We start from the raw sequence: 13455 nt of genomic DNA on the forward strand, positions 1-13455 counted from the left end.
TTCCGAGCCAGTGAGTTTGTCAGTAATTATGAACTTTGTGCACTTTCAGCATTGAGTTACCCTTCAATCAACAATGGGTAATTTTTTTTCCAAGACCTAGTTCATTGATAATGAGAGTTTTCACCAGTTCAAAGATTTCCCATTGATAGCAATTAACAACGCATCCTTTGGAAGAACATAGAATCATTGATAGCAACCTTTCTATATCTGCGTCATTCCATTTTCGCAGGCTCCAAACGTTTCTGTCAGTTTCATGGGGAGTAATTGGCAAATACGAGCTGTTTTTACCCCGTGATCATGTTAAATATTGGATCTTAATTGGATCAAATGCCCAAACAAGCCTTTTTGTTTTACAATGAACAATCGCTATGTTCAAGACAACCAGAAATGCACAGTTTAGACAACATTCAAAGACACTTATTTCAAAAAGGATGTATTATTCTGATCATCTTATTAGATTACTTATTTGTGTACACAACAAGTATTGCAGATTTTATTGACTTAAGCATATTTACTGAGTCAAAAGTCACAATTGAAAATGTAGTCACTGGGAGTAACCAGCTTTAGACTAACAATATACCCTTCCACTTGGTTATATGCAAAAGTTCTTGCATTCAGTCCAGGGATCCCAGCATAGTTAGTCAATTTCAAAAGGGACTTGGGCACAGTCAGTCAGCCACTTGAGGTGGTCAAGGTCAGGGGGTTCATACCATACCATTCCATTCTGGAGAGGAGGCCACATAAATCCTGCAGACGCAGTACAATCAATCATGGTAAATTAGTCAAGCATCTGCAGAGATCAGTCATGGGTCTGGGCAGTCAAGTCAGGCTGTCGTTTCATGTCATTGTGCCACAGTCAGTCCTGGGTTTAGAAGGAGCCACTACTGTGGTAGGGATATTGGGAAATTAAGTCTCTGGATTGAAAGCATCATGATGGGATACAGAGGGGAATAACTGTGCAGGGAGGAAACTCAATGTATAAGGCAGGGAGATTAAAGTGGACATGGGCTACTGTGGGAAGGATTATCACCGATGGTCACAAGCAACCCAGTTTTGATGGGTGCACAGTGTGGCATAATGGTTGGCATGACTAAGCTCTGGGGGGAGAAAGCAACACTCCCTTAGAGAGGGTTCTGAAACAGGATGAGGCTAAAGCCAGGCTACCTGAGTAGCTTGGTTCTTAAATATCAATATATTTACAAAAGTGAACTTGTATTTGCAATGAAGTGTCAGCTGTGCCACTAATGTGTCCTGAGAAGTATTCCTTTTTAGCTCCCCTCCCACTATGTGCACAGTGAAGGACAACTGCTGGCTCGAAGCCTTGGCCAGGTATATAGCCGTGCTTTAAAAATGGCTTCAGTGCAAGAATTCTGGGAGATCGCAGCAGTGGCAAGTACTTCCACATGCACCAAGAGGGAACTTAGGATGAGCAGGGGGATATAGAGGAGTGGTTCGTACGTAATGAGGCAAGTTTCAGAGAATAACGTGAGAAATCTTGCTAAGGCTCACAGAAAGAAACCTTGGTGAAACTTGTCCAAAATTAACACTGAGCCGATTTCTGGTAAAATTCAGCTTTATACATTTTACGTAGAATATATTTAATCCCGCTTCTTTAAGAATAATTGTTTAATAAGTGTTCATCATAGAATCATAGAATCCCAACAGTGTGGAAACAGGCCATTTGGCCCAACAAATCCACACTGACCTTAGACCATAAGACCATAAGACATAGGAGTGGAAGTAAGGCCATTCGGCCCATCAAGTCCACTCCGCCATTCAATCATGGCTGATGCGCATTTCAGCTCCACTTACCAGCGTTCTCCCCGTAGCCCTTAATTCCTCGAGACAACAAGAATCTATCAATCTCGGCCTTGAAGACATTTAGCGTCCTGGCTTCCACTGCACTCGGTGGCAATGAATTCCACAGGCCCACCACTCTCTGGCTGAAGAAATGCCTCCGCATTTCTGTTCTAAAATGACCCCCTCTAATTCTAAGGCTGTGTCCACGGGTCCTAGTCTCCTCGTTTAACTGAAACAATTTCCTAGCATCCACCTTTTCCAAGCCATGTATTATTTTGTACGTCTCTATTAAGTCTCCCCTTAATCTTCTAAACTCCAACGAATACAATCCCAGTATCCTCAGCCGTTCCTTATATGTTAGACCTGTCATTCCAGGGATCATCCGTGTGAATCTCCGCTGGACACGTTCCAGTGCCAGTATGTCCTTCCTGAGGTGTGGGGACCAAAACTGGACACAGTACTCCAAATGGGGCCTAACCAGAGCTTTATAAAGTCTTAGTAGTACATCTCTGCTTTTATATTCCAACCCTCTTGAGATAAGAGACAACATTGCATTCGCTTTCTTAATCACAAGATACCTTGCGAAGAGTATCACACGCAGACCCATTCACCTACCCTATTACTCTACATTTCCCCTGACTAATGCATCCAACCTATACATCTCTGAACACTATGAGCAATTTAGCATGGCCAATTCACCTAACCTGCACATCTTTGGACTGTGGGAGCACCTGGAGGAAACCCACGCAGACACGGGGCGAATGTACAAATTCCACACAGACAGTGGTCTGAGCCTGGAATCAAACCAGGGTCCTTGACAGCAGTGCTAATCACTGAGCCACCTAATACATAAATAGAACAACACAGCACCGCTTCTGGGTAATTTGGTACAATTCATTTCAACTGAAAACCAACATTTGAAATGTATCACTCCCATTTGCTGTGCAATCCATTTGAATTATTTCATTTGATTGTAACAACAATAATAACTTTCATTTATGTAGCCCCTTTAAGATAATAAAATTTCCCAAGATGCATCATATGAACATTATAAAACAAAGTCTGCCACCGAGCTATCCTGAGGCGATATTAGATTAGATGACCAAAATTCTGGCCTAAGAAATGTGTTTTAAGGAGAGTTTTAAAGTAGAAAGTGAAGTAGAGTGAAAGAGAATAAATAAGGAAGATACGCTAAAGCTTGGGCTTGGGCATGCCACCGGTAGTGGAATTATTAAAATGACCAGAATTAGAGGAATACAGATATTTTGCAGGGTTGTGGACTTGGAGGAGATTAGAGAGATAGGAAAGGGCTAAGTCATGGAAGAATTTGCAAATCAGAATGACAATTTTAAAGTAAACAAGTTGCTTGACCAGGAGCCGACATAGAGTTGATTGGGGAAAAAGGACAAATTAAGACAAGGGCAGCAGTACCATCGGATAACCTCAAGTTATGGAGAGGGAATTTGGGAGACCAGTCAGGAGCACACAGGAATGGTCATGACTACAGTAAGAAAAGCATGAATGATGGCTACTGTAGCAGAAGAGTTAGGACAGGGACTACGTCAAAGTTACAAAAATGGAAGGGTGCTTTGCTGATGTCTGGAAATGAAGTCAGAAGCTCAACACAAGGTCAAATGTGACACTAAATTTTACACAGACAGGCTTTTGTTTGCATGCTATTTTATTAGATTAGTTTTATGGTTTACCATTCCCCCCCATAACCACCCCCACCCTTGATGGCTTTTATTCATTCATTTTCCCAATTTCTCAATTTTTTTGCCTAAGTCATGATGTTGATCTTATAAATTAATGCAGTTTCTGATAATCTTGAAGAAATTGTTCTTCTTGAAAAGTGAACCCAGATGATGAATGTTGATGGATCATTCAATCATAAGAGAGAATCTCAGACTAGTTCGAGCCCTTCCTCCATAATTGACACTTTCCAGTTAAGACCACACATTAGTGATCAGAAATGTCACTCCTGACATTTCCTTCTTTCATCCAGACATACTGAGGCCAGTCGTCCTACTTCAGCTCTACCAATAAACCAGCCAAACTCCACAAACCCAACATTAATCAGGGCTTGAACCTCATCTGTCTTGTTGGTACGGCATGGTACCAAAGTTCTGTGGTACATTTACCCACTTAGCCATCATAATTCATACACATATATTTTACATTGAGCTAATTGTGTGTTACCTTTCATGCTTAGCAACTTCTTTTTAATTGCCAGACATTGTATAATGTTTGATGGTTCCTAGCAGTAATAAATCATAACAACTATAATAACTTACAGCCATAGTAAGGTTTTGGTAGAGTCATAAGGATTCTGGAGCTCAGTAGACATGTTAGGTGTCATGGCCAGGAACTCAGCCTTCAGCAGAACTCTGTGCTTTTGTATTAACTCATTTCTGTAAAATCATATATAAAGTCCCTAATTGCTAACCACTGTGGTGGCTAAAATATAGTGAAGTGTAGTGTTGCATCTACTTTAGATATATTAATTGTGAAAGTGTTGTATCTTAGAAAATCATTTCAAATGTTATTTCAGAATGAGCATGATGGTAAGTACAGTAGTTACTTGTGTAACTGCCTAGGAATTTATTTCCCACTTTCAAATGTATGTCTCTTTGTTTGAAATCAAACTATGTTGAGGTATAGTGTTTCTTTTTGCCTCTTATAGCTGGGCTGAAAGCCAGCCTTTGTACTTGGGAATGAATGTTCTCATTCTCAGCTGGCTACAAATGGCCTGTGCTGATTTTGAGGTTGTTACAGTCCAATTTCTACTAGCATGAGGCTACACCACAAAATCTGCTCTTAACTGTGGAGAAACGGGCATGACATTGTCAGATTTAATCAGTTAAGCTGTACTTGGTTTCTGGAAGGACAGGGCATAAAGGGTAAACTGATACTTACTTTCTGGTTCAGTCCTTTCTTATGTTTTGAAGTATGGCTGGTATGACAAATAAAACATCACGCTGTTACTGTGAGAGGTAAGCTTTCAGCATCGTGATTATGACATATTGTTGACACATATGCCTTGAAATTATGAAATACAAACCCAAGATTAATTTTAATGGCTGCAGAGTCTGAAATGCTACAGTTTTGGTGTACTGATACATTTTATCATAAGTAAATCCTATGCTGGCAGTTTAGCCTCTTAGTTTTGGTGTCTAAACAATCACAAAACAACCTTAGGGTTTCCTGCTGGTACCATTGATAGAGTGAAAAATCTGTTCTATTCTGAGCATTGACATATCTTACAAAATGCAAGTCTCCAAAAAATGAAATTGAAATCATAGCAAACATTTTCAAATTTTTAAAAGATTTTATGATGGATTTTTAAAATCACTGTCAACCACTTATTAACTATTACTTTTTGAGAAGTTTTAACCAGAAAATCTGTTGGGAGAAAATGTGATCTTCTATTACTGTGCACTATGATAGAGCACAGGTAAAGAAAAATCAATAAAAATGCTGAGGAGTGACCATTATATGTTCTTACCAAACATCAGAACTTTAACATGTAACAGTAACTTGGTGAGATAGATAGATTTCTCACAGAATTCCCAACGATTGGATTCCTTTTGAATCTCAGAGACTGTCATTTTCAAGAGGAATCAAGATAGGAAAAATGGTGTGGTAAATCAGTTTGCAAAAACTGCCTTGTGAAACCTTCCATTGGCTGGTTTCAAAATAGCATTGTTGAAAGCCGACAATCACGTGTCCTACATGCATATCTGTAGTGTTAGAAGAGATATCTGATTTAAAAATCATTGCCTTGATCAGTTAAAACTCTGTCCTTTTGTCATTAATACCATTCTTGAGTTCACATTTCAAAATGCTATTTTATTAATCCCAAGTTCCATACTTTTTGTCATTATTTTGAAATCTAATGTAACACAATCATATAATCTTTTGTCAATAGCCACTTTTTCCATTTTGGGTCTCAGCTACGTACTACACCAATACCAGACTTTTAGAAGGTAACCTAAATTCTCTTGATACTAATTCAGCCTCAAACCAAACAACAGGAAGTTCTTGAGAACAAAATTGAATGACTCTTTATTCATTTTTCCTCCCCCATAAAATAGCGTCTTATCTGAATGGAGTGGCTGGTATTCGGAAGTCACGATTTGAGAAAATTGTAGAAAAATATTTGTAACACAAATTGTTGTGGCACCAATGATTTATTAATAAACTTTTATGCTGTCTTATGTCATTGCTTCTTCAATGGACAGGTAAATCTAAGTCATGAAAAGTCAATATTAATTTGCTATTTAAAGATAAAAATATTTATAAGTTATTTACATGCAACTCTTTCACTGTCCTTAGGAAGAAAAAGAAGTGCATTCGATACTTACAAGGAGAAGCCAGGTGCTCCAGCCCAGTTTCTTCAGATGGAAGTGTGATGGACTGTCCTTCCCCTCCTTCTAATGCACTCCAACCTTCAGCAGAAACTTCAGCCACGCTTGCTAACTCTACAGACATAGCGCAACCAGCACAGCCAAATACAGTCTCTTTCTCTGCTCATTCCCAGCCTAACACAAATCTAACTGGACTTTCTATACACTCTACACTGGACTCTCATCTATATAATAGTGCTTTACTGAACATCCCAAATCAGCATGCAATGACAAGATAATGGGCAACTTCAACCATGCTGACTAATTGAATAGTAGCATCCCAGCACTTGAGTGTGGAGATTCCATGATGCCTCTAACCAGGCCCAACCAGTGTAGTGTACATTCAAAGAACAAGCATTCTGAATTTTGACATCCTATCAAGACACACAACAAAATCTGATTCTGCTCTTTCAAAATTATCCAACGAGGAACATTGGACAATAGAAACAAGTTGTCATTTAAGCGTTCCTGTCAGTCTTTATCATGATTGTTCCATCTGTGATTGAGTTCAAAAACTATTGTAATAATCCAACAGTTTATTTATAGTCATTTAAACAAAAAAAAAACAGGCTATTTCATAGCACTTTTATCTGGGGCCCCTGTTTATCTTTGTATATACCAATATATATAAACACATTACTCCTTCACACTTTTCTGTGGCGGAGTATGCTGTTTCTTTTCTCCTCCTTTAGCAATGGAAGCAGTTTACATATTTGGAGCTTATAAATTCATCCAACCATGGAAATCTTTCAGTAGTTAGCACTGAAAGAAAAACTTCAGAATCTCACCCTGAAACCAAGAGCTGTCTAATTTGGTGTTTTCAGCACTAACTAGATCAGTTTAATAAGCATTAGTTTATATCAGTCCTATGAACCATAAAATCTTATGTAGCTGCAATTTGTCTAGGGAGCATTATTTCTTTATAGACAGGACTTATTAATAATTACCCTTTAAGGAAAGGTGAATATAGATGCTACTTTCTCCAAATGGTTTTGTTAGTCTAGGGTATGATCCCAGCTCCCATTTACACTCAGCAACAGGGTATATATTCCCTTCACTAAATATGATATTGAACAAGACAACAGGGAGATAACAAGCTTTGATATTATAGTGGACAAGACTGTACCTAATTTCTGCTGACCATTTTTGTAATGCCTAGACTAGAGATTGACAGCATCTAACTTGATTACTTTTTATATTTCTTAACATTTAGAAGTTTACTATTGAAATGTGATGCAACTTGATGGATCTACAAATGTTGTTTTTGTTTGAGCTTCTGGTTTCTAATTTTTATTGAAGTTCAGTAAATTAGGATTTTTTTGTTAATTATAAATTTTGGATGGATTACTCCCACAGCTACATACTGTCCCATTAAATTTGTAAATCTTTGCTGTGTGGTCATCAAATAAAAAATCTACAGTGAATGAAGCCTCAAGGTTTAAAATAGGAGGGTTAATAGAAGGGAGGTGACCCATCTCAGTAACTCAATGCCTATGATTGTTAATTAAATTTGGAACAGGGGCTGTGGAATTGTCCCAACCTGCTAAAATCCACCCAAGTGAAATTCAGATATATTAATTTGCATGATCATCAGCAACAGTGAATATCCAAGAGTTTATTCCTCCTTTCCCCAACATGCTGTGTGCCATGGCTGGTACTGTTGAAGAGAAGCATGACATCAGAACCCTCCAGCCTTATCACCAGGGATGAACTGGCTCAGTTAGAAAATGGGAGATCTCATAGGGTTACATAATTGATGCTTTCCTCTCTCCGTGAAGAATCTTACATCATTTTAGGGGAGTCAGTTCTCCCCCATCTGTACCTACTCAGCTCAGAGGAATCTTTTGCTTTTCCTTCAATAACTCCTTCAGCTAATCAGCTGCACAAGAGAAGGGTACATCAAATTATATGGTAAAAATGTTATGTTGTTCTTAGATGAGGTTCTATTGGTAAAGAGAAGCATTGAGAAATAACAGTGTCATACTAATTCACAGGGGTTGCTTTCCTTAAGTTCAGATTACGGCATTTTGTTGGAAAGGAGAGCTTTACCCTACAGCTTGCACCAAACAATAGGTATATGAAGTTAAATTATAGCACCACTGTGGAATTTGCTAGATCTCATTTAATGTAGCAGTCCTTATGGGAAAGCGAATGAGCTCCGGATTTGGACCCAAGCCTGACACTTGTCCAACTTCTCCCCCTTTCCACATGTTAAAGTTTATATATAAACTAAGTGAAGAGTAAAATGAGTCGATAAAGATATTTTTGTTTGAAGTGTAGCATATGAAAACATTTATTTTAAATAATAATTGCTTTCTATGTATATTACATTGGTTGATGGGTCTTTCCATTGTTAATAAAAGACTGCTTTGCAGGCAGTTAAAAACTAGCATTTATACTGTCAAACAGATAAATGAGGTCAATATTTGACCTGGATGTTACTTTTATGAAGCCCTGAAATGTTCAAACAATCGCATAGTTTTATTGTTATTATTTCATTTTCTTGCCTATTTGTATAAAAAATTCAAAAACAAAAAAAAATATAAATATGAAACTCGCTTTTGCTTTTCTGTGTGTGTATTTCAGGCTGTTGTAATATTTTTGAGTTATATTTTTAGGGGGAAATATAAAAGTAGAAATATAGACAGGGCTTTATAACAGTGTAATATTTCATATTTCTGATTGAATATTGTTTCACCCTCAGTGACAAGAGAGCAACAAACCCTTGTCAGCATCTTTTTATTCACACAAGATTTGTTTGCATTTTTGTAGAAAACTGCTTTCAGGGACATAGATGTATCCCCTTCAACAACATAATTACAGTTCAATCAAAATGCCAGTAACACATGGTCACATCCATGTTGATAATAACCAAAAATTGTAAGTAAGCAGAAAAGATTATTAAGTCATTGAAAACTGTACTATTTGCTGAAAAAAATAAAAAAAATATTTTGGTTGAAATTTGCAGCATGGATAGATTTCTTGTCTGATTTCCATGCTTCTTCATTCCTTCACATATGTTTTCATTTTTGTCAAACACCTTATGACAGAAATTTGAGAGGAATTCATAATGCCCAATTTATTACATAATAATGTACAACTCTTCCAAAGCAAACAAATTATCCCTAAACATAAATATTGGACCTTGATTGAAGATATTTCACATTTCATTGTCTTCTGGGCATCTCCATTTTCTAAGTTCATTCCCCTCTCCGATTCACTGGAGGTAACTTTTGCCTTCAGACTCTATCAAAGTCCTCTGGTGTTTGTGCACATTCACTTGTTGCATTTTCTACCAAGGTCAGCCATGATGCAGAAGATGGCCCCTGTATATAAGAGCTGCATTTAGTGCCATTTGTCAGCAGCCATTGTAGACAAAACTGCACTGATTCCAGAAATAAGACAATTACCAAACGAGAAGGTGGTACCAAAAATAACGTGTGTTGACCTCAGTCTAAGATGACTGTAAATGTCACTAGAATGTAAAAAATAAGAGCAGGAGTTGATTATGTAGCTGATCTGCTATTCAATGATGGGTGACTGTTACATCAACTTCCCTTTCTTCCCTAAACCTGGATTCCCCAATTACCCAGGAAGCTGTCAATTTCCATCTAGAATATCAACGTCACACTGTTCAGACAGAGACATTCTCAGCATAAAGAGGTAGGATACAAATTCACACCTACCACATTTTCATGTGGCAGGTTCATATTGTCCATCGATGAGTACACGTTTATTTGTACAGGCCCTGATATATTACATCTAATTCTAAGATTCAAAAAGTATCATTGAAGTAGGTATTCAATAATAAGTTACTACAGTGTTTCACTCTGTCATTTTGGCCAGAAAATATAATAGTTTTATTGAAGTTAACAATCCCAGAATTCTGCTGCACAAAGTATGTGAAGAGTCATGGCCTTGTGCAATGTTGGATCAAAATTTTGGTTGAGGAACTTATGTGAATTTAATTTGCCTTCATAAATTGATATGCTTTAACACTAGAGAGCAATCATACCACTTTAAGGCGTGGTATCAGTGTTAAAGCCTCTTGAGAAAGGACTTTCCTAAACTCCACATGAAACAAAAGGTGCATGAACCCAGCAAACATGGGCTAGGTCTATTTGCAAATCATTATCGTCGTGGCATTCTGTATTACTACCCAATGTGTATTCTCACATTCAGAGAAATTTTAATGTTAGTCATTATTCACCGAGTGACTAATTGATCCTTCCTATCACTATTTCTGAAATGTTTTTCCATTTGAATATGGAACATAGAACAACACAGCCCAGAACAGGCCCTTCAGCCCTCGATGTTGCACCAACCTGTGAACTAATCTAATCCCATCCCCCTACAATATTCCATCATCATCCATATGCTTATCCAAGGACTGTTTAAGCGCCCCTAATGTGGCCAAGTTAAGTACATTGGCAGGCAGGGCATTCCATACCCTTACCACTCTCTGAGTAAAGAACTTGCCTCTGACATCTGTCTTAAATCTATCACCCCTCAATTTGCAGCTATGCCCCCTCGTAGAAGCCAACATCATCATCCTAGGAAAAAGACTCTCACTGTCCACTCTATTTAATCAATGTCTCTGTTAAATCCCCTCTTAGCTTTCTTCTCTCCAATGAGAGCAGACCCAACTCCCTCAGCATTTCCTCATAAGACCTTCTCTCCAGACCAGGCAACATTCTGGTAAATCTGCGCTGCACCTTTTCCAATCTTTCAGCATCCTTCCTGTAATGGACCAGAACTGTACACAATATTCCAAGTGCAGCCGCATTAGGGATTTGTAATGTTGCAGCATGACATCACGGCTCTGGAACTCAATCCCTCTACCAATAAAACCTAACACACCATATGCCTTCTTAACAGCACTATCAACCTGGGTGGCAACTTTCGGGGATCTATGTACATGGACACCAAGATCCCTCTGTACATTCATGTTACCAAGAATCTTTCCACTGACCCAGTATTCTGCCTTCCTGTTATTCTTCCCAAAGTGAATCACCTCACATTTATCTGCATTGAACTCCATTTGCAACCTCTCAGCCCAATTCTGCAGTTTATCTAAATCACCCGGATTTTCTGCAACATTTTTCCACACTGTCCACCACTCCACTGACTTTAGTATCATCTGCAAACTTACTAACCCATCCACATATGCCTGCATCCAAGTCATTTATAAAAATGACAAACAGCAGTGGTCCCAAAACAAATCCTTGTGGCATACCACTAGTAACCGGACTCCAGGCTGAATATTTTCCATCAACCACCACTATTAAACATAAAATTATTTTCATATGAATCATATTCTGTGTTCAGCCATTTTGATCACAGCATTTGTTTTCATTCGTGTTTGCTTTTGAAAGAGCATGTGTTAAATTGTCCTTACTGGCAATGTGAATGATTTTTAAATTGTACGGTTATAGCAGTAAACTACATAGGAACATTATATTCTTGTCACAGGACATATAAATAGCAATGTCTTTAGAGTTATTGGACATGTTGCATTGAAATTCTGTATAGCTAGGACCAGGATAAGTGCTTCTCCATGGTCAAATATTTCACATGGCAAGAAATCAATTTGCTAGAAAAATAACTGACTGCCCATTCAAACCACAACTTGTCTTTCTGCAATAGCACTGCACTAACACTGATAGTATTGGGATTAGCTGCCAATGTGAATGGGTTCTCATAACTTACTGTTGCTAAAAATAATGAGGTTGTTTGCGTAGCTTTCAGTTTGACAACTCTGACATTCTTTTGTCCATTAAATTTCTTACCTTTCTTCCAACTTATTTAAGAAGCCAGTACGTTACTGAAATTTTGAATGAACTTTCAATAAAATCTATTTATGACAATGTATTGCAAAATTTCACATTTTGGTTTAGGTATAAGAAAATCTAAGATAGCCTTTATACTTACTTTTCTAGGTGCTTCTTAACCTGGCTAAATAAAGTCACCTTCACATTAGCAAATTTAGTTTTAGCCAGATTTATGACCACATTGACTGTGTGTGATAGATTGAACAGCTCATTCAAATGTTATAAATGTCCTTCCCAGGTTTGGCTGAACACAACCAAATCATTGAATCCTTCAACAGCTTTTTTTTATTAACCACTGAAAAGTTGCTGGAGCATTTTTCATTCTAAAAAGCTTGATATACATTGATAAAGTCCATCCAGTATTACAAAAGCTGATAATTCTTTGACCCTATCAGTCAATGCAACTTGCCAAAATGCTTTTAACAATTCAATTTTTTATCATAAATCATACTTGCAAAATCATTACAATTTTATAATCATGGAATCAAATACGAATTCATCATAATTTCTGTACTGACTTTAGAACATAGAACATAGAAGAATACAGCGCAGTACAGGCCCTTCGGCCCTCGATATTGCGCCGATCCAAGCCCACCTAACCTACACTAGCCCACTATCCTCCATATGCCTATCCAATGCCCGCTTAAATGCCCATAATGAGGGAGAGTCCACCACTGCTACTGGCAGGGCATTCCATGAACTCACGACTCGCTGAGTAAAGAACATACCCCTAACATCTGTCCTATACCTACCTCCCCTTAATTTAAAGCTATGCCCTCTTGTAATAGCTGACTCCATACGTGGAAAAAGATTCTCACTGTCGACCCTATCTAAACCCCTAATCATCTTGTACACCTCTATCAAGTCACCCCTAAACCTTCTTTTCTCCAATGAAAACAACCCCAAGTGCCTCAGCCTTTCCTCATACGATCTTCCTACCATACCAGGCAACATCCTGGTAAACCTCCTCTGCACCCATTCCAGTGCCTCCACATCCTTCCTATAGTATGGCGACCAAAACTGCACACAATACTCAGGATGCGGCCGCACCAGAGTCTTATACAACTGCAACATGACCTCAGTACTCCGGAACTCAATTCCTCTACCAATAAAAGCCAGTACGCTATATGCCTTCTTCACCGCACTATTTACCTGGGTGGCAACTTTCAAAGATTTGTGTACATGGACACCAAGATCCCTCTGCTCATCCACACTACCAAGTATCCGACCATTAGCCCAGTACCCCATCTTTTTGTTACTCTTACCAAAGTGAATCACCTCACACTTAGCTACATTGAACTCCATTTGCCACCTTTCTGCCCAGTTCTGCAGCTTATCTATATCCCGCTGTAACCTGCCACATCCTTCCTCACTGTCTACAACTCCTCCGACTTTCGTATCATCCGCAAACTTGCTCA

The 13455-nt window shown here is 38.3% G+C and overlaps 1 protein-coding gene across 3 annotated transcripts in view; it reads left to right on the forward strand.

The window, feature by feature from the left end:
- The window catches only part of LOC122556583 (transcription factor 7-like 2), a 243554-nt gene extending 234387 nt beyond the window's left edge, over nt 1–9167 (forward strand). Inside the window, exon 13 of one of the 3 annotated variants that reach the window (XM_043703431.2) lies at nt 6136–9167. In XM_043703431.2, the coding sequence (XP_043559366.2) occupies nt 6136–6445 (310 nt within the window). In that variant the 3' untranslated portion in view covers nt 6446–9167. The remainder of the gene's footprint in view (nt 1–6135) is intronic. The other 2 variants (XM_043703435.2, XM_043703434.2) reach the window with 2 other exon arrangements.
- Nucleotides 9168–13455: the final 4288 nt, after the last annotated feature.

Source organism: Chiloscyllium plagiosum, unplaced genomic scaffold (genome assembly GCF_037043375.1).
Source record: "Chiloscyllium plagiosum isolate Xiang-an unplaced genomic scaffold, Cpla_swu_hap1 HiC_scaffold_16, whole genome shotgun sequence".
Classification (NCBI taxonomy): domain Eukaryota; kingdom Metazoa; phylum Chordata; class Chondrichthyes; order Orectolobiformes; family Hemiscylliidae; genus Chiloscyllium; species Chiloscyllium plagiosum.